This window comes from Nematocida major, assembly GCF_021653875.1.
Source record: "Nematocida major strain JUm2507 chromosome Unknown 2249, whole genome shotgun sequence".
NCBI classification, from domain to species: Eukaryota; Fungi; Microsporidia; genus Nematocida; species Nematocida major.
Window position 1 is genome coordinate 1 of NW_025952925.1, and position 19,119 is coordinate 19,119.

Genomic DNA, 19,119 nt, shown 5'->3' on the forward strand with positions numbered 1-19,119 from the left:
AAAGTTGGGCTGTACACGCTAAACCGCCTGTATTTGCAGGAGCCTCTTCCGAGCGGAGTGTCTGTTGCAGTTCCTGTGCAGTTTGTTCTGGCGGTATATAATATTTTTATGTTTTCGCCTGCATGAACATTCCGTGGATTGAAAAGTACAGGCCAAAGACGCTGGATGAAGTTGTGGGGAATCCGGAAATAGTCGATGCTTTTAAGATATTTGCAGATGACGAGAACATGCCGCACATAATTTTAACGGGAACTCCCGGGATAGGGAAAACCACAGTTGCAAATGCGCTTATACACCAGATATTTAGAGAGTCCCCAGGGAAGATGAAGGAGTCTACGCTGGAGCTGAATGCATCGGACGAGAGGGGGATTGATGTGGTAAGAGTGAAGATAAAGGGATTTCTGCAGAAAAAACTTGCAAATACGCGGTTTCTCATACTCGACGAGTCTGACTCTATGACCACGCAGGCGCAGCAGTCTATGCGCACGCTTTTGGAGAGGTTTAGCACGGCCAAGTTCATATTCATATGCAACGACATCTCCAAAATATCAGACACGATACAAAGCAGATGCGCAATTCTGCGGCTGTCTCCTTTGACGGCTGAGGACATTGCAGTGATCGTGCGAAGAACCTCCGAGAAGGAGGGCCTTGAAATATGCGAGAAATCCGTGCAGAGAATAGCAGAGACAGCGGAGGGAGATGCAAGACAGGCGCTGAATCTGCTGCAGACAGTAGCAGCCATTTCCAAGCGCGTGAGCATAGACGTAGTCCAAAGAATGAGCCATATTCCCCCGATAGAAACAGTCCAGAAAATATTCGCCAGCAGCACCCCGCAAAAAGAGGCTGTGCACTTGCTGGACTCCCTCTTTGGGGACGGATACTCTGCAGAAGACATTTCCAAGATGATTTTCCGGCTGGGGAAGGAGAAGGGGGAGGTCTCCCTGCTTGAGATGGCGTCTGGGCTTCTGATGAAACTGTCGGATACCCTTTCAAAAGTCCATTTCTACGCTGCCCTGATGCGGTACAAGGCCCCCAGAGCAGGAAATGCCCTGAAAAAATACTAACGGTCAGAATCAGCAGAAAAATCACGAGAAAATCCGGTGCCAGCCCGTGGGATTTTGCAGAGGATTTCCCCAGGGGGCATGCACCGCACAGAAGAAATCCAAGCCCTTTCTGCAGAGGAGAGTATTTCCAGGCGCCAGTCTCTTGCAGAGGTCTAGCAGCATATTTTTGTGCATATAAATTTTATTTTCTGGGCCCTTGTTAAAAGCATAATGGCACACGATGAAAATGAAGCAAGTGGAATGATAAAGGACATGATCCAGTCGCAGGAAGTGCGCCCAAAGCACATTATATTTATAGAAGACGGCGGGGTGAAGCTGGTCGAAATAGTGTCAATAGCAAAGTCCAAGCCCGGAAAGCACGGATCCGCCAAGTTCTGCTTCCAGGGAATAAACTTAGTGACGGGAAAGCACTACCAGTTCACAGAGGGGTCGAAGACCAACCTCACAATTTGCACGCTCGTAAAGATTCCCTGCGAGTTTGTCGACATAAACGAAACAGACCAGTCTCTTGTCGTGCTCAACGAGGAGTCCGCTGAAATAATAACAGTCTCTCTCGACAGAATCTCCGAGGAAACTCTCGACGAGATCAAGAAGCACCGGGATTTGGTGGGTGCAGATGGCGACATCAGATTCAAGCTTGTGGACACCCCGTACTTAGTGGTCATCACTGAAATAACCTCCAAGGCATCCTAGGAAAGCAGCTAAATAAAGAGCCAGTGCACACTAGAAAATACTACTTTCAAAGAGCAGATGAAACACTGCCTAACATATGATTGCTTGCATTTATTCAGCTACGATTATTGAGAGCCCGACAGAATCGCAAAGAGTCCTCCTGCGACCAGCCCCACTCCTATGACAAACCCAATCACAGTCATGAAAGGCCCCGTGAAGAACTTGTATATTTTTCCGTGCCCGTCCTCCACAGGGGAGAAGAATATCACGCCTATAAAGCCGGATGATTCGCCTCCGCTTCCTCCGTGGCTGCTGTGACCTTCGTGTCCTCCGCTGTTATACGTGTTCGAGCGATTTCCTGCTGCAGATCCGCTTGCCTTCCTGGTGGAGCTTCTCGTCATGGATCCGCTGGCCTGTGCAGAGGCACTTTCCTCCGAGGACTCGCTTGCTTGTGCAGAGGCACTTTCCTGTGAGGACTCGCTTGCTTGTGCAGAGGCACTTTCCTGTGCGGACTCGCTTGCTTGTGCAGAAGCACTTTCCCCAGCACTCGCATCTTCAGCGCACTTTATGTGCACCAGTGCAAGCAAGAGAATAAGAGCTAACGAGAGTAAAGTTCTTGTAATTTTGACTTTCATTGCATTTCTGTTCTGCTCTGATATAAATACTTTTTCCAGGCAGGCCAGACGCAAAATGCCAATCAAAAGATCAAAAGATCACCAATTGCCTCCCCACGCAGGAACGGCCGCACACTGCCCTTTTACGGAGCCCAATCACGCAAAATTCCTCAAATGATTGATCGCATCCCGTGCGTGTTTCATCGCAGGCAGGCTCCTAATTCTTCTGCTCCTCCTGCAGGACGATGACTTCATCGATTCTGAGAATGCTAATTGCTGCCTCCGTTGCTGCCCTGAGGGCCTTGAGCTTCGTATCCAGCGGCTCAATCACGCCCTCCTTGAAGTTGTTTCGGACTGTTCCTCTGTCCAGGTCCAGGCCCATCTCCCAGTTGCACTTATCGTGTTCTGCCAGGAGCTTCGCAAATAAGTCGTTAGCGTCCAGGGCTGCGTTCACGATAAGAGTCTTTGGCACTCTCAAAAGCGCCTCCCCAAACTTCTGTATGACGACCTGCTCGTTGCTCCCGAAGGAAAGCCCGAAGTTTGAGATGTACACTCCGAGGGCTGCCTCAAAGGCTCCTCCTCCGACGACCACGGACCTGCTCTCGAGGGTTCTCTTCAGGGCGCAGAGTCCGTCGTGGATGCTTCTCTCCATCTCGTCCAAAATCTGCTCGTTTGCTCCCCGGAGGATGACTGATGCGCCGACTCCCTTCGAAGTCGTGATGATCGTGCACTTCTCCTCCCCCAGGACCTCAATGTGCACGCTGTCCGCTGTTCCCAGAAGGGGGGCGAACTCTTCTCCGGTCACGTCCTCAAAAGACGCGTATATTTGCGTTCCTGTTATCGCTGCTATCCTCTCAAGGTCTTCCCTCTTGCAGCGCCTGATTCCGAGGGCGCCTGCATCGATGAGCAACTTCGAGCACCCGTCGCTGATTCCCTTCGTGGTGAAAATCACGTTTGCACCTGCCTTCAGGAGCTTCCGGATCTTCTCGTGGGAGTTGGTGATTTCCTTCTCCCGGATCCTCTCGAGGTCGTCCGGCGTCTCTGCGGATATCTTCACGGACAGGCCCATTTTCATCTGCTGCAAGTCCATGTCCAAGCACACGATTCTGGCCTTATTAACGCGTGCAGGCATCAAATTACTGCTGGGGACGCAGTTTATGGCATACCCTGAAATAAACATGCTTTCGTCCATGCTCTTCCCCTGCTTCTTCAGCACGTTAATCTCCTCAATGGGGTACGTAACTGTCTTGTCTGCCTCTGTCCTCCTAACTGCGTGCACTGCATCGACCATAATCTTGCTAAAGAGCCTGCTGCTGCACTTAATGACTTTGCTCGATATCGTACTCTCGCATATTTTCAGGAGGTCTGCATACCCGGGATTTTTCAGCTTTTTTTCGAGCGTATTCCGGATAAATCCAACGGAGTGCTTGAAAGCTGTTTTGTACCCGGAGACAACAATTGTCGGGTGTATCCCCTCCTCTATAAGGCCGATCCCGTGCTCTATCAGCGCAGCCGCAAGCAAAACTACACTCGTCGTTCCGTCCCCAACTTCTTCGTCCTGCTGCACGGCCAAGTCTATGAGTATCCGGGCAGCTGAATCGGTGCTTTGCAGAGACGAGAGAATAGTTGCTCCGTCGTTCGTAATGGAGACATCCCCTATTTTGCTAACTATCATCTTATCCAGGCCATGTGGTCCATAGGACGTTCTTACTGTGTTTGCTATCGCTAGGACTGCAGATAGATTCTTCTCTCTGGCAGCTCCCCCTGTGAGTCTTTCCCCGTCTACGAATAGTTCCTGGACTGTCATTCCCCTTAAAATTTTTCTGCTATTTGTTATTCAAATAGGAGGGCTCTCTGTTGTTTATGAGTATGAAATACACACAGAAAGTGTGCAAAAAGAGAGGGCTATTTCCCGTGCTGAAACAGTGCATTGAAGTGGGCAAAATCAGAAAGCTGAAATATTTGATGCAAAAGCACAGGGTGGATCCGTCTCTCCTCCAGAGCAAGAACAAGTGCACGCTTCTGCACGTGGCTGCTGCCTACAATAGGAGCAGAATCGCCTTGTTTTTGATAGAGCAAGGATCTTCTATTTATCACCAAAATAGCAAAAACGAGTGTCCGTACTATGTGGCTGTTGTGCGGGGATGCAAAAATGTTCTTAAGTATATGGAGGACGTGAAATAATAAATATTTTTTATACTGTATTTATGGCTGAAGAGTGTAACCACCCGATACGCATAGGGGATATGTGTGGGAGATGCGGATGCGAGATAAAGGACAAAAACGAGGAATTATTCACTCTTCTCCACAACAACACGAGTGTTCTTTTGAACAAGACAGAGGCTGAGCGCGTGAACGAGGAGATGTACGATAGCATTACGAAGAACAGAAAACTAGTGCTTTTGCTGGACTTGGATCAGACGGTCATTCATACGAGTGTTTCTGGGCGGTTTGGGGCGTACTTTCACGAGCTGAAAAAAGAGGAAATGAATTTTTCCTGTGGGGGAAGTGCAGGAGAAAATAAAACCAGTACCGGGGAAGGCGGCTCTGGAGATGTTTCAAAAAATATAAGGTCTCCAGAAAAAGGCAGAAAGGCAGTTTGCCTCGAGGAAAGGAAGGAAAGGGCTGTTCGGGAGGTGCAGGAGGTAAAAATAGAGGGTTTCTCCTACTATGTTAAGCCCCGGGATGGGTTGACGGAGTTTTTGCTGGAAGTTTCCAAGTACTACGAAATACACATATACACGATGGGAAACAAGGCGTATGCAAATGCTGTTGTGGGCCTGCTGGATCCTGGCAGGACACTCTTTGGGAACCGGATAGTGACGAGAGACGACAATTTTGGGTGCTTTGAGAAGGACATTAAGAGACTCTTTCCGACCAACTCCAAGCACGTCGTGATTTTGGACGATCGCCCGGACGTGTGGGGGTTTATTGACCGCCTGTACCCGATCCGGCCGTATACCTTCTTCCAGTCTGAGGACATAAACAGCCCGGAAATCCTGCAGGGAAAGAAGTCCCTGAAGAAAGAAGAGGCTTCCGGGGGAGTGACTGGGAAGAAGGATCTGATGCGCCGGATAGAGAGGGAGTGCATCAGCACATATTTTGACAGCGAGCTAGAGAAAGTCCTTGCAGGGCTTGTTGAGGTCCACAGAGAGTTCTTTACAGGGAGAGAGAATACAGCGGAAATATTGCGGGAAATGACGGGGGTGTTCAGAGGATGCGTTGGATCTATTATTACGCCCGCGAAGGAGTTTACATGCTACCTTAGCAAGCTGTTTCTACAGCACGGGGGAAGCATTTCTGCAGACCCTTCAGCCTCTTCAGTTACGCACCTGATATGCAGTTCAGGTACGCCCGTGAGAATAAAGGGAACGGCCAGAAGGCTGCAGAGCATAAAGTGCGTAAGGGATGCGTGGATATGCGAGTCCATTTTCTTGCTTAAGCGGCAGAATGAGGACGACTTCCTGCTGAGCACCGCCCACATGGAGCGCATAAGCACTCCGGAAGAGTACTCAGAGTCTGACGAAAACGCGTATGAAAAAGATCGGGTAAGCACTTTGGACGTAGAGAGCAGCGATGATTCTTTGTATAGACAAATAGTAGAAGGCGAATAAAAATGGCTGCTTTACATTTCAGTGAAGTTTTGTGTTTACTCCCATTAGGCGAGTCCATAGCACCCACGCCCTGCACAATAAGTGTTTCAGCGTGAATACACACCGATAAAAGCGGAACTATTTCAGGTCCCGAGAAAATGTTTCATCAGAAACCCTATATTAAACATCTGCAGGAGGCCAAAAAATGACCTATAGAGCGCGCATTTGCATAGTTATTATCCATGCAATTTCCTGCCTCTGCGGGCACATATTTGACGATACTCTCGTTGTTTTCTCGCAGGACAGGCGAGAAAAAGTGCTTCTGGATAGGGGACTCGTGGAGGGGTTTACAGCTCGACAGGACACATACCACGAGGACATGCAGGATGGAGAGAGAAAGAAGTGGCTTGTACAGCGCGTGCATGCAGACTTGTCCATCTCCCAGATGGTGACAGTTCCAAACGAGCACGTTCCCTATATAAACGACTTTTTCAGCATGGCCAGCATACCAGAATACGCTGAGGGAAAGTTATTCTCAATGCAGGGCCTGGTCGGGATACTGTGGGGGTGGCTGTACTTTCACCTGAGGGAGTTCACCACCGTCTCCCCGAAGTATGCCCGCGGGAGGGCGGAAATGGGGAAGAGAAGCTGTTTCCTGCAAAATCTCTTTTTCTTGCTGAAGAATAACCCAAACCTGAAGAAGGAGGTGCGAAGTATTTTGGCGGAAATAGAAAAGCTCCCGGAAAACACGGAGGAAGTTCCCCCCACAGGGAAGTTTATCCCGAGGGACCGCCTCCTGTGGTTTCTAAGGCACTCGCGGAATGCGGATATTCGGGAGTTTCTGGATGTCTATCTGTATAGGGAGCACTTTGGAGTTTCTGTGCGTGCGGAGACTGTTGGAGACGTGAAAAAGAGAAATACCGTTAAAATTTCTGTTTTTAAACCGGAAAAAACAAAATCAACCCCTGGCAATTTGGACTTTACGGAGTTCCTGCACAGGCACAGTCTTTCCTCCGTTAGGAAGATAGACCTTTTCATAGGGAAAGACATCTCCCTCCCTGAGCCTATTTTCCAGGCTCTTTTCGTGCTCTTTTCAGGCGCAAGAGTCCTTTCGTACGAGTACCCGGGAGAAAAATACGTTAAAAAATCAGCTGATCTGATCGCGGATCTTTTACGATCTGAGAAAAAACGGATCAATCAGGGCCATCCCCCCCTCCTCAACGGCCTGATTTTGTCGAGCTCCCTCCTTCTCTCAGAAACGGGGATGCACTACCTGGAAAAGTCCTCTCTCGAGGTGTTCGGGTTTAAAAGCTTCTATCCCCCCACGCCAGAGTCAGAGTTTGCCTTCAAAAAGGCCCAGCCAGCCCTGGAAAGGTGCCTGGACCGGATATTCGAGGGGAGAACTCTCCTCTCCACGACTCTCGAGCACATAGTCGGCCCTGAGTCCCTCTTCTTCCTCGAAAAGTCCCGGGCAAGCCATCTTCCGCGCCTGAAAACAGCGGAAATTCACATGCCCCACTCCCTAGCGGAAGAGACTGGGCGCTTCTACAGGGGAATTCTCACAAGCCTCCGCCAAGCGAGGAAAGTGATTGTTTCCGGCTCTTCAAAGTCCACCCCCAAAGACACTCTCCGCATTCTCTCGGGAATTTCCAGGCTCCAAAACATCTCCGTCCTCGACCTCTCGAAGGCCTCCCTCGGGTCTCTCTCCCTCTCGGAAATTCTGCAGGACGTGAGGACGCAGTACCGGCACTCTCTGCACACGCTGAAGTTCGTCTACCCGATGGAAAGTTCTCTCTCCCGGGAATCTCCTATAATTTCATCCCTTTCCCGGGCCCTCCCCAACATCTCGAAGTACAATGTCTTCGTAACCCCGAAAAACCAGGCTTCCATCCTCCCCGTGCTGATAAAAGACCTGCACCGGACCCTCACGGGGCACAAGCGGAGAAAGCGCCTGAACCTTTCGATGACGCTGCACCTTCTTGAAAGCAAAAGCTCCGGAAGCTCCCCCTGGAAGACTCTGAAGTCGCTGCCCTACAAAATAGACGAGTCCTCTGTTTCCCGTGCGTACTCTCTCCAAGGCCTCTCCGAAAGCGCCTTCACCCAGGAGGAAATGCACCGTCTTCTCTTCCTAAGCACGCACTCATAACGGAATAAAAAGGCTTATAAAGTATTTTATTAGTAGAAAGCGCTCATAGGATCGACATTCTTTGGGAGTGTGAAGGGCGTCTTAAAGTAGCTTCTCAGCCCCTTAACTCCTGCGCACTCCTTTTCTATTGCGCTGTCTATTACCTGCTGTTTTCCGTCTAATTTCAGCAAGTCCAGTATTTCCAGGTCCACTGCGTTCTCTGTTGTCCAGTCTCTTATTTCGGATATTTCCTTCTCCTTCACTTCGATGGAGCTGATGAAGTCTCCCTTGAGTGGGACAAAGACGGAAACTGGATGGACAAATCTTTGGTTTACTACAGTGAATGCCATTCCGTTGATTTTGGATGGCCCGCTGACTAGAAGTAAGTTCTTTGGAAGCCTCTTCACAACAACTCCTCTGAGAGATGTGTACTGGCCTTTTAGTACAACAACAACTTGGCCTTCGATTATATCTGGCCTCTCCTCTTCGGTGTATCTTTTGTTGTTTTCCAGCCATCTCAGAACTTTTTCTGGGATGTCATCGGCTGCATACTTTGAGCCTTCCTGCTTGTTTATTATAATGTTTCTAATCATCTGGGGTGCAAGAAATAAAAAATAAAAAAATACTAGCGAGTCTCTGCGGGTGTGGGTGGCCGGAAAATATGCTGGAGAAAAAGTTGGGGTGGGACGAAGGCGGTGGGACAGGTAGGGTGGGAGAAGCAATTCCCTCGAAGGAAATTGTCTGAAACCCCAGAATGGGCATTCTTGGGATTTGGGGATATTTTGGGGCTTGGAAAGATGGGGTGATGGGCTCAGTGGTTTGTGCGTGTGGGTGGAAACTCACTATGTAATAGAAAAAAGCGCCTTTGCGTGCTGGAAACAGGTGTGTGCATAGGAAAATAGTCAATAAATCTAACTAGTTCTAATGGTGAGATTTTTCTTGGGATTTTTGTGGGATTTTTCTGCAAAAATTCGGGAAAGGCTGAAAATAGTACTCCCGGATGCCTCGGGGACTCTGGAAAATCTGAAAGTTTAAACTATGGGTGGGAGTGCACGCACGCACTGCACTCGCGGGTGTGGGGCTGCACCGAAAATTCTGGGTGCAGGGATGGGATATTTCTATACGCTCTGGCACTTTCTGGGGGTGCAGAAGCTGGATTTTTTCACAGAAGCACGGGATTTCCCGCAGCAGGCTTAGGCCGGGGTGCGGGATCGATGCGCTCGTGCATCCGCGTGCTTTCCTGCAGCTAGACGGATAGGCTTTTGCCATGGAATTCTGAAGAAGTGTCTGAAGATGTCCTACTTCCTTCCGCCAGCACATGCCATGCGAGACAGATAGAGCGTACGCCGCCCTGCACCCTCATGCACGATATGCGCTGAATTTTAAGCTCTTCGGACAATTCTTCGGATAATTTTTGCTTCTACAGGGCGGGCGTCCACGTGGATTTGCACCCTGAAAGTGCCGAAGAAAGTGCCCGTCAAACTTAAACTCTTCAAGGCAAATGTGCAAAAATGCAAGGCTGAAATATTATTGAAAGATCAAAAATGATTTTTTCAAAGTATCAGAAAGTATTTAATATATGCACAGAATCAGCACAGATAAAGCAAATATATGCAATCTAAGAACAACTATAAATATTCCTGTATTTTTTCATTTTATGATACGCTGCAGGAAAAATAGAAGTAATTCAAGTATAGGCGAAGGACTAAGAGTACTGTGCATGTGCATTGTATTGTGTGCGTGCGTGTATGCGTCTGAGAATGCGCTGTGTAATTCCCAGGAGTTTACGGAGTGCTTAGACGCCCATACAGAGGCAAAAAACAGCGATGTAAGAGCCCAGGAAAAGAGAAACACGTTTTTATGCCGGAACAGAAGAAGCACTTTCATAGGGAAGGACCTGGAGTTTCTGATAGCCACCAACCCGGTGGAAGCCCAGAACTTCTGCATGGCCACGGAGAGTCCTGATTCCAGGCTCGAGGAGGCTGGGGATAGTCCTTCCCCCCTGAAAGAGGCAGTTCTTTCTGGGAAAATAGATCAGAATGTTATGGATAAGAGCACCCGCGCAGAGAAGAAGAATAGTACCGTGGCTATATCGAATAATGAAGTTGCACACCAATTTGTTCTTCCCTTTGTGAAGACTCTGGTGCTGGAGAAGATCTGGTGCAATACGCTCATGAAAGTGCTTCAGGAGTGCTCAGCAGATCTTTTGGACATGATCGATGAAATCAGCGGAGAGTGCGGATGCGTGCCCACAGCCATGCGCTTTATCTACATCTCAAGCGAGAAAATGAGCACACTCGACAACGCCAGCAAGAGATCCGTTGGAGACGGAAGGCAGCTCTACGTGGGCCTGTCGCTGGAGAAAACAAGCCTCCAGGAAAGTTCGAACTCAGACTTGCGGGGGATAGTTGAAGTAGTGTACTCGGATGAAGAGTACGAAACCCAAGCAGGAAACAACTATTTGTGCACCTCAATGCGCTTCAACTACGTATACCAGATCGTATTCCCAAACGTCAACAAAATAGTGCTTAAGAACGTTATAGGAGAGAATGTGATGTCTGGGAAGGAGGTGCACCTATTCGAGTCACTGGAGCATAAGAGCGTACGAGAGCTTTGCATCCTCGAAGAAGGAAATGAGAGCAGGATATCCCTGAACAGCCTGTGCAACGCAGACATTTTCCCCCGTCTTAAAACCATAAAGTTATTCGGGTGTGCGATAGAAGAGCGCTCTTCGGAGGTGGAGGACTTTAATAACGCAGTTGAAACCCTGGAGTTGCACCAGTACCCGGCACAGAGTCTGCAGTTTTCCCTTATAAAGAACTTCCCTTCCCTGCGGAGTATGACTCTCTCGAACTCTCCGCTTGTGAAGTCCGTGGAAATATGCGGGATTATGGATAAAACTACAAATGCAGTGAGTCTGGACACTCTCAGGATCCAGAACTGCTGCACCCTCAAGGACTTTATGATATACCCCTTCGAGATCTCAGAGAGTGCAGAAGAGCGAAAGAAGCAGCCATTCGAGTGCGCACAGACTCTTAAGAAGAAGAAGAAGATTTTCAAAAAGTGCTGCAGCATGAGCTCGAATAATCAGCGCCTCCTTTGCATCGACAAGATATGCATTGAAGGGTGCAGCTGCATATCAATCACTCAGAAGGAGATTAAGAAGCTGTTCCTGAGCACGGGACTGGTGGATACTTTCATCCTGTCTACTCCGAAAATCCCTGCGTCTTCAAACCCGCTAGAAGCAACAGAAAATGCCGGAGTGAAGTGTGCTGAGGCTGGCTTCCCAGACTCCAGGGAAGCATCTGTGCCCTGCTCGCGGGCTTCCTCCGTCAGATCTTTAGCGCCCTCTAGCATGAAGCCCCAAAAGTCAGAGAATCCTCAGTGTCTTGCCAAAGAGAGCAGCCAGGAATAAAGAGTAAGTCTTTCCATTTGTTGTACGGAGGTGCAGAAAATATTTGTGTTGGTGCGAAGTGTGCTTTTATTCTTTCGGGGTAAATTTAGCGGAATATTCTATTGCATTGGATCTACTGGGCACGAGCAGAGCTCTTCCAGCGCGCAGAAACCGCTTATCCGCTTCTATTCTGCTGATTCGGGTGCAAATCGGCCTTTCAGCACAATCGGAATGTTTTCTGCTTGTGCGCTGTGTCCTATTGGAGTTCTCTTTGAGTTCTCTCTGAGTTCTCTTTGAGTTTCATAAGCTAAAAGTCTTGGAAAATCCCAGGATAAGGTGCTGCCTCCGAAAACTCCAGCATTCGGGCATAGGACCAGCTGCAGAGAGCAAGAACCCTCCACGCCTTCCTTGGAGCACTTTCTGGGCACTTTTTCGCCCGAAAACCTGCATATCCGCACTCTCCCGGGAAATCCGGCATATCCTAGGCCGACCCTGCATAAGAGAAGCAAATGCACGTTTTAATCGCGTATTAAGGTTTTGGCTCTTTCACTAAGTGGATAAGTTTTCCCTGTAGGCTTGGGAATGTTTTCTCAATCCAAGCGAAGAAATTTTCGAGGATGTTAAAGTCCATGGTATACAGGGCCAAATAGTGCGCTAGAAGCAGAGATGCAACTGCAACTACAAGAACAACAAAAAGTGCCGCTATAAAAATTCCCACTTTGGAGGCTATAAATCCCAGCATACTGCACGTTCTGTAGCAGCACCCGCGCTTCTCCACAGGCTCAATGCTTACAGTTGTCTCGCAGTACGGCTTGTTTTGGTACGGAGCATTTTCTGGGACGTATATAGGCGTGGGCGTTTCGCTTTCTTCACTTTTCATGTTTTTCAGCAGGAAGTACTCTGAGGTTGATGGTTCGTTTTGGTTTTTCTGTGCTGGCATTCTCTTTAAAAATCGTAATCTCTCGCTGAATTTTGAATTAAATTCGAGCTTGCCCGATCATATGATGGTGCGCTGTCACGTGCCAAAATGCGAAAAAAGTGCAGAAAAGACGCATTTACGCCGGAGTACGCGGAATATCGCGCGTATGCACAATATCTCGGGATAAAACGCAGAAAAAACACTGCGACTATCCTGGGTATTATGCAAGTTCCGCCTCTCCTTCGAGATGACGGGCTGCCACTTGGGCTACACGCAGGAAAGAGCACACCCTTCCCCCAAGTGCTTTCCTGGGGATAGTTGTAATTTCAACAAAATCAGCACTTTCCGGCTATTCTCTGCTTGCAGCACGAGCATTTATTTTTGTCTCCAAAAAATTCGGCTGCTTTCAATCAGCGGGCCCTTCACTAGAAAATGGACGAAAACATTTTGAACATGAACCCAACTCCCAGATATTGCGTAACTATGTAGTACCCAATACCCGCGACTGCAGCAGCAACCAGTAATCCCAAAAGGTACATCACAAACTGCTTCTTCAGCACACTAATAATGCAGCCCATGAACTTACCGCAGCCTCTGCATGCGGTATTATTGCTGCTCTTTGTTGGAATAGTTACTACGTTATGGTTGGGCACTACTTTTGCCAGATCTACCTCAACGTATACTGGAGCTTTTTTGCCTTCTTTCTTTTCCATGAACAGGAAATCTCTCTCCCGTTTTATCCTATAGAGAGCACGAAATCACTGATGCAATCATGTGATGATGCTGCAAGAAGTGATATCTATCACTGGGGAGAAGCGTGCTAACAAGAGAAAACACGCATTTTATGCGCGAAATAGGATAATGTGCAAGAAATCTGCTGAGTGCGGGGAAAATGTGCGGAGCAGTGCAGAAAAAGCACACTCCAGCACAAAAGCACGCCCTCCTCGCCTCTGGAACTGCACTGCAAATAAATGTGCGTTTATTTTGGTCTCTCCGGCCGGAAATTCGGCCTTTCTCCTGCGTAACGTGCGCCCTAGTTTCCGGACGGCTCCTGGAATCCCTCCGACAGCTTGTTTATCTCGTCCTCCGGGACTCTCTTAATGCCCTCCTCCCGGGAGACTTCCACCATCTCGATGACGAAAGAGCCTTCTGAAAGCTCGTCCTTTGCCAGATGCAGGACTCGAATGGCAGCTTCTATCGCGCTGTTTCGGGTCGATATTTCGCCGTCTATTTTCTCCAACTCCGTCTTTGCTGCTTGCGCATTGAGGCCAACGGCGTATGCTCGGCACCTGTTGGCAGCGCCTGAGGGGTCGATGTGGAAGAGACTCACGCCCTTCGAACTTTGCGATGAAACCAGGAACTCGCACCCCGCAGGTCTCCACTCAATGTACGACGAGAAGTGAATCAGGAAAGCCCGCACGTACTCCAGAAATTCTTCTTCCAGGGGCTCTCTCTCTTTTGAGCAGAGTATCTGCGTGCAGTACTTCTTCAGCTCGTGCTTCAGCACAAAAGCATCGTGGCCCAGCCCAGTGTATGCCATTGCATATGCATCGGAGATGCTCTCTATGTACATGAGCCTCTTAATATCCACGAGCTTAGACGGTGCCTTCTTGTCAACAGCCAAAATCACTCCGTCTTTATAGGCTATTCCTATTGTGGTGTGTCCCTTTGCTGCTGCCTTTCTTGCATACTCTAACTGCAGAATGTTTCCTGTGTCGGTGTATCTTCCGCTTAAGTCTATGTTCTGCGACATAAATAAAGAATATAATAATTATTTATGCAAAGTCTGTGTGCATGCGCATGGGAGCGCGTTGGAGGGCGAAAATTCGAGAGAAAAATGAGCACCCGTCGAGAGAGATGTAGGCAGCACGGGGCAGCAGAGGACTTCCTGTGAAATTCTGGGTTTTCTTGCAGGTTTTCCGGGGGTTTTCCGGGGAAAGAGTGCTGGAAATCGTGCGGGAAGGCCGTAGAAAGAAGGGGCATCTCTTTGCGAGGGTGGGGATAGTGCCTGTTTGGTGCCTGCGCGCGATATTTTTCAAATTTGCAGGAGTGACTTTCCAGCCGAAAATCGCACTCTTCCCCGGGCGTGGAAGGATCTGCTTTTTTTCCGGGGTTTTGCCCGTTTTAGGCCGTATTTTCGGGATGTTTCGCTCTTAAATTCCTGAAAATCCATGGCACGAGCTTATTCTGGCGAGGGGCGGACGCGAAAGGAGGCAGTCGCCCTCGGATCGCCCCCGCCAAGGATGCGAAGCCTTATTCCGCCCCGTCCGAAAGATGCCCAAACTTTCAGGCGCTTAAAAAGTGGAAAAATCCCATCTCAAAAGCCCAAACTTTCTGGGGAAGTGCAAAACCCCCAGAGCACGCAGATACTCCAGCACCGCACGTTTCTATTCTTCAAGGTTTTTGCGGTGCACACTTCTCCCTGTGGATTTATGCACAATTCTTGCAAATATTTTTTTGCAAGAGAATGGATAGAGACAGACCGTTACTATTCAAAGGACAGACGCTGACATTTTCCATGTTTACAACCGAGGAGATACGAAATGAAAGCGTTGCCAGGATTGTAGACCCCGGACTTTTTGATCCCCTGGGAAACCCCATAAAGGGAGGCCTTTACGACCTGAGACTCGGAGCAACAGAGAAGGACTCCGTATGCGGACACTGCCATCTGAGGGCAGGACGCTGTCCAGGGCACTTCGGACACATAGAGTTGCCACTTCCCGTCTACAATGCGATGACTTACGACGTCCTGGGAAAGTTGCTGAAGCAAACATGTCTCACGTGCTACCGCTTCAGGATGGGAAGAGACGAAGCAAGCGCCCTGGCATCGCAGTTGAAGCTCGCCAGATGCGGATACGGCGTGGAAGCAGGGATAGTCGAGCAGCTGAAAAAAGACAAAAAGTATGCAGAGATCCCCGCAGTCGTGGAAGAAGCAATTCAAAGGGGGGGCGAAAAAGAGAGGCCTTCCAACCTCTCCTGCGGAATAAGAAAGGCCTTTTTCAGCTCCTACAAGAAGACGTGTCTGTGGTGCGGGGCACAGGGCAGGAGAATATCGTGGACTTCCCAGCGGATATTTGTTGAGAGACTTTCCCATGCAAAAACAGGCGCAGAAGCCGTTAAGGAGGAGCTGCTTCTCCCCGTGGAAGCCGTTGAAATTCTCCAGAAACTCGCCAGAAACGAGGAAAATGCGATGGGAGAGCTCTTCCCAAGCGCATACAAGAAGGGCGGGCAGAACTTCCTGCTGCCGATGTTTTTCGTTGAGATTGTCCCCGTCACTCCAAACACGTTTAGGCCCATGAGCAGGCTCAGGAGCGAGTCAGTCTCCCACAGCGCACAAACTGTCGCATACCTGGACATTCTCAAGCTCTGCCTCGACATCTTCAGCATCCAGGACAGATCCACAAGCTCCATAACGGAGAGTTACCTGAAGCTCCAGGAGGCAGTTGGATCCCTGTACTCCGCAAGCGGAAGACCCACAGCATCCGCAAGAACAGTCGCAGCCCAGGGCCTGAAGGAGCTCGTGGAGAAGAAGGACGGAGTCTTCAGGAAGAACATAATGGGGAAGAGAGTGAACTACACGGCAAGGTCCGTCATATCCCCAGATCCTGCGATAGGCGTGGACGAGGTAGGAATCCCCGTGGAATTCGCCAGGAAACTCACAATTCCCGAGGGAGTCTCCCCGGCAAATATCGAGTACCTGAGAAAGGCAGTTATCAGCGGCCCAGAGTACCCAGGGGCAGAGTTTGTGGAGGACTCAGAGGGCGGTCTCATCAGCTTGAAGCACATCTCCAGAGAGAAAAGGACGCACTTGGCAAACCAGCTCCTCACAAGGACCTCGTTCAACGCCCACGCTATAACGGATAAAGACGCACCGGAAAAATACACAGGAGAAGTCCCAGAGAAAGAAGCTGGGGGAGGAGTGAAAAGAGTCTGGAGGCACATGCGGAGCGGAGACAGCGTCCTCGTGAATAGGCAGCCCTCCCTCCATAAAGTCAGCATGATGGGACACAGAGTCAGAATACTCCCGAGGGAGAGAACGATCAGACTGCACTACGTAAATTGCAACTCGTACAACGCAGACTTCGACGGAGACGAAATGAACGTCCACTTCCCACAGGACATTCTCTCGCAGGTAGAAGTCTCAGAGCTCTGCTCAACTAATCAGTGCTTCATCTCAGCCACGAACGGAGCCCCAGTCCGCGGACACGTCCAGGATCACGTCGTTATGGGCGCAATTATGTCGCAGAAAAATGCGTTTCTCCCCCCGGAGGAGTACTCCCAGCTCGTAGTAGCAGCCCTCGGAGCACTCCCAAAGCTCGGAAGATACGCACTAGAAGAACCCTCCATCCTGCGCCCCCAGAGAAAGTACCTCGGAAACCAGGCAATATCCGCAGTCATCCGGAACCTCGGAATAGATATAAACCTCTCCTGCAGGACGAAACTCGGAGATACTTTTGTCCTCCGCGGGGGAACAGTCGTTATGGGAGCACTCGATAAGTCCCAAATTGGAACGTCCTCGTACGGACTCGCACACGCAGTGAACGAAAAGTACGGCGGAGAACTCGGAAACCTCCTCCTCACAGCAATTGGAAGGCTTTTTAACAGGGCTCTTGCAGTTCTAGGACACTCCTGCACGATGGAGGACCTGAAAATGCACAGCGCAGCAGAAGAGGGAAGAAGGAGGGAGATCCAGAGGGGCCTGCACGAGGGAAGTAGAGTCTCGAATGAGTTCCTCAGGAGTCGCCCAGACTACCTCCTGAAAACAGCGAGGGCAACAGTCGAGGGAGAAGTCCCCGAGGGAAAGAGAGAGCTCGACGCAGAAATGCGCAGACCCACGGGAGAGTGCGCGTCGAAGGTCCTGGAAATAGCGAACTCAGGACTCTGCCTCCGCGAGAGAAGGAATAGAATGTACATGATGGTCGCATCCGGGGCAAAGGGAAGCCTCGTGAACTTGGGGCAGATCATCTCAATGCTCGGACAGCAGGAACTCGAGGGAATGCGCGTCCCCCTCATGCCCTCAGGTCGATCTCTCCCCACATTCAACCCCCTCGAGAACACCCCAAGAGCCCACGGATTCATTTCCCAGCGGTTTTTAACGGGAGTCCACCCGGAGGAGTTTTACTTCCACTGCATGGCCGGGAGAGAGGGACTCATAGATACGGCAGTTAAAACAAGCAGGTCCGGATACCTGCAGAGATGCCTTATTAAGCACTTAGAGGGCATCCGGATAGACGTAGACGGGAGCGTGAAGGACGCAGACGGATCCGTTATACAGATGGTATACGGAGAGGACGGAATACACCCAGAGAAGGCAGCGTACCTCCACGCACACGAATTTTTCAATGAGAATCCCGGGATTCCTCGCCCGAATTCCCCGGAGATCCACGCGGGAGAGCTCTACAACCTCCGAGCACGCCCTGGGAGAGTCTCCGAGAGATTTTTCGGGTCTTCTCAGGAGAGCATCTGCAGGGAGAGTCTTTGGTGGAGGTACATTCAGGCTTCTGCAGAGCCCGGAGAAGCCGTTGGAATACTGGCAGCACAGAGTGTGGGCGAACCCTCGACGCAGATGACGCTGAATACTTTCCATCTCGCAGGAGTCGGGGGGAAGAATGTGACGCTGGGAATGCCGAGACTGAAGGAAATTGTCATGCACGCGACGAAGGAGATAAAGACGCCTGTAGTGACGGTGGAGGGGATCCGCCCGCCCTCGGAGGGGGAGGAGAAGATGCTCGCAGTCTCCGGGAGGAGGAGTCTGCTCTCCCTCGTTACGGAAGTGAAGGTAGATGAACAGGTTCTCGTCCAGCACGGAGTCCCGCTTAGGCAGCTGAAAGTCTCTGTGAAGCCGTTCCCTGAGGTCGCAGAAGCAGTCGCAGAGACACTTCGCAGCGAGTTCTTCGTCCGCTTCAGCAGGAACTTGAAGGCCTTTGTGAAGTCCCTCGCCTGCCAGGAGATCTCAGAGGGGGCGAAGGACGAGGAAATTCCCCAGGACTCCGCAGAAAAAGAAGAAGAAGAAGAAGATGAAAAAGAGGAAGAAGATGAGGAAGAAGAAGAAGAGGAGGAAGAAGAGGAAGAAGAAGAAAAAGAAAAGGGGGGAGAATGTCCTGAGAGCCAGGAGGAGGATGTTTGCATGGAGAAGGTGGAAGAGCCCTCGTGCGTCTGCGATGGGGAGTGGGTGAATATTACGCTGCACGCCCCCGTCTCGTATAAAACCCTGTACTTGCCCAGGATTGAGGAGATTCTTGGGAAAATGGTCCTGGAAACGGGAGCTTCCTACGAGAGTTGCACGTACGGGAACGGGCAGTACCTCGTGCAGAAGGGGGGGATTCACTCGCTTTTTGACAGGGTCGAAGACTTTTTGCTTAGCGACCTTGTGGACGTGAGGACTGCAAGATCCAACAGCATTTGGGAGATGCACAGCGCACTCGGAGTGGAGGCTGCAAGGGCTGCAATCATCCGGGAAATAGCTGCAGTCTTTGACGTGTACGGGATCAGGATAGACTACAGGCACCTCTCCCTTATTGCGGACTATATGACGCACACGGGGAGTATTATTCCCTTTAACAGAGGGGCTTTCTCTGTGATGGGGACTCCCATGCAGAAAATAACGTTTGAAACGGCGTCTGCTTTTATCAGGAGCGCAGTGATTGACGGGGCAGTGGATGCGCTGGAAAATCCCTCGTCCTGCCTGGCCGTGGGGAAGACTGTTCCCGTGGGGACGGGCATGGCAGAGGCTGGATA

At 50.1% G+C, this 19,119-nt stretch overlaps 12 protein-coding genes across 12 annotated transcripts; 7 read left to right on the forward strand and 5 right to left on the reverse strand.

Annotated features, from left to right (window-relative positions):
• Nucleotides 1–122: 122 nt before the first annotated feature.
• Nucleotides 123–1,064, forward strand: NEMAJ01_2169 (replication factor C subunit 2/4; the record flags this gene model as incomplete). Its single annotated transcript, XM_047916007.1, has 1 exon — nucleotides 123–1,064. The coding sequence occupies one exon, from the start codon at nucleotides 123–125 to the stop codon at nucleotides 1,062–1,064; it is 942 nt and encodes a 313-aa protein (XP_047771964.1).
• A 210-nt stretch (nucleotides 1,065–1,274) lies between these two features.
• NEMAJ01_2170 (uncharacterized protein) lies at nucleotides 1,275–1,757 on the forward strand (the record flags this gene model as incomplete). The annotated part of the gene is made up of 1 exon (XM_047916008.1): nucleotides 1,275–1,757. One exon carries the CDS (start codon nucleotides 1,275–1,277, stop codon nucleotides 1,755–1,757), a length of 483 nt encoding a protein of 160 aa, XP_047771965.1.
• A 104-nt stretch (nucleotides 1,758–1,861) lies between these two features.
• Nucleotides 1,862–2,371, reverse strand: NEMAJ01_2171 (uncharacterized protein; the record flags this gene model as incomplete). The annotated part of the gene is made up of 1 exon (XM_047916009.1): nucleotides 1,862–2,371. The coding sequence occupies one exon, from the start codon at nucleotides 2,369–2,371 to the stop codon at nucleotides 1,862–1,864; it is 510 nt and encodes a 169-aa protein (XP_047771966.1).
• A 196-nt stretch (nucleotides 2,372–2,567) lies between these two features.
• Nucleotides 2,568–4,157, reverse strand: NEMAJ01_2172 (T-complex protein 1 subunit alpha; the record flags this gene model as incomplete). Its single annotated transcript, XM_047916010.1, has 1 exon — nucleotides 2,568–4,157. The coding sequence occupies one exon, from the start codon at nucleotides 4,155–4,157 to the stop codon at nucleotides 2,568–2,570; it is 1,590 nt and encodes a 529-aa protein (XP_047771967.1).
• Nucleotides 4,158–4,213: 56 nt separating this feature from the next.
• NEMAJ01_2173 (uncharacterized protein) lies at nucleotides 4,214–4,534 on the forward strand (the record flags this gene model as incomplete). Its single annotated transcript, XM_047916011.1, has 1 exon — nucleotides 4,214–4,534. The coding sequence occupies one exon, from the start codon at nucleotides 4,214–4,216 to the stop codon at nucleotides 4,532–4,534; it is 321 nt and encodes a 106-aa protein (XP_047771968.1).
• A 23-nt stretch (nucleotides 4,535–4,557) lies between these two features.
• Nucleotides 4,558–5,964, forward strand: NEMAJ01_2174 (RNA polymerase II subunit A C-terminal domain phosphatase; the record flags this gene model as incomplete). The annotated part of the gene is made up of 1 exon (XM_047916012.1): nucleotides 4,558–5,964. One exon carries the CDS (start codon nucleotides 4,558–4,560, stop codon nucleotides 5,962–5,964), a length of 1,407 nt encoding a protein of 468 aa, XP_047771969.1.
• Nucleotides 5,965–6,148: 184 nt separating this feature from the next.
• Nucleotides 6,149–8,089, forward strand: NEMAJ01_2175 (uncharacterized protein; the record flags this gene model as incomplete). Its single annotated transcript, XM_047916013.1, has 1 exon — nucleotides 6,149–8,089. One exon carries the CDS (start codon nucleotides 6,149–6,151, stop codon nucleotides 8,087–8,089), a length of 1,941 nt encoding a protein of 646 aa, XP_047771970.1.
• A 29-nt stretch (nucleotides 8,090–8,118) lies between these two features.
• On the reverse strand, nucleotides 8,119–8,661 carry NEMAJ01_2176 (large subunit ribosomal protein L6e; the record flags this gene model as incomplete). Its single annotated transcript, XM_047916014.1, has 1 exon — nucleotides 8,119–8,661. One exon carries the CDS (start codon nucleotides 8,659–8,661, stop codon nucleotides 8,119–8,121), a length of 543 nt encoding a protein of 180 aa, XP_047771971.1.
• Nucleotides 8,662–9,725: 1,064 nt separating this feature from the next.
• NEMAJ01_2177 (uncharacterized protein) lies at nucleotides 9,726–11,483 on the forward strand (the record flags this gene model as incomplete). The annotated part of the gene is made up of 1 exon (XM_047916015.1): nucleotides 9,726–11,483. One exon carries the CDS (start codon nucleotides 9,726–9,728, stop codon nucleotides 11,481–11,483), a length of 1,758 nt encoding a protein of 585 aa, XP_047771972.1.
• A 508-nt stretch (nucleotides 11,484–11,991) lies between these two features.
• Nucleotides 11,992–12,402, reverse strand: NEMAJ01_2178 (uncharacterized protein; the record flags this gene model as incomplete). Its single annotated transcript, XM_047916016.1, has 1 exon — nucleotides 11,992–12,402. One exon carries the CDS (start codon nucleotides 12,400–12,402, stop codon nucleotides 11,992–11,994), a length of 411 nt encoding a protein of 136 aa, XP_047771973.1.
• Nucleotides 12,403–13,414: 1,012 nt separating this feature from the next.
• NEMAJ01_2179 (20S proteasome subunit alpha 7) lies at nucleotides 13,415–14,134 on the reverse strand (the record flags this gene model as incomplete). The annotated part of the gene is made up of 1 exon (XM_047916017.1): nucleotides 13,415–14,134. The coding sequence occupies one exon, from the start codon at nucleotides 14,132–14,134 to the stop codon at nucleotides 13,415–13,417; it is 720 nt and encodes a 239-aa protein (XP_047771974.1).
• Nucleotides 14,135–14,848: 714 nt separating this feature from the next.
• Nucleotides 14,849–19,119, forward strand: NEMAJ01_2180 (uncharacterized protein; the record flags this gene model as incomplete). Its single annotated transcript, XM_047916018.1, has 1 exon — nucleotides 14,849–19,119. A coding segment is annotated over one exon (4,271 nt), but the record flags the coding sequence as incomplete, so codon positions are not given.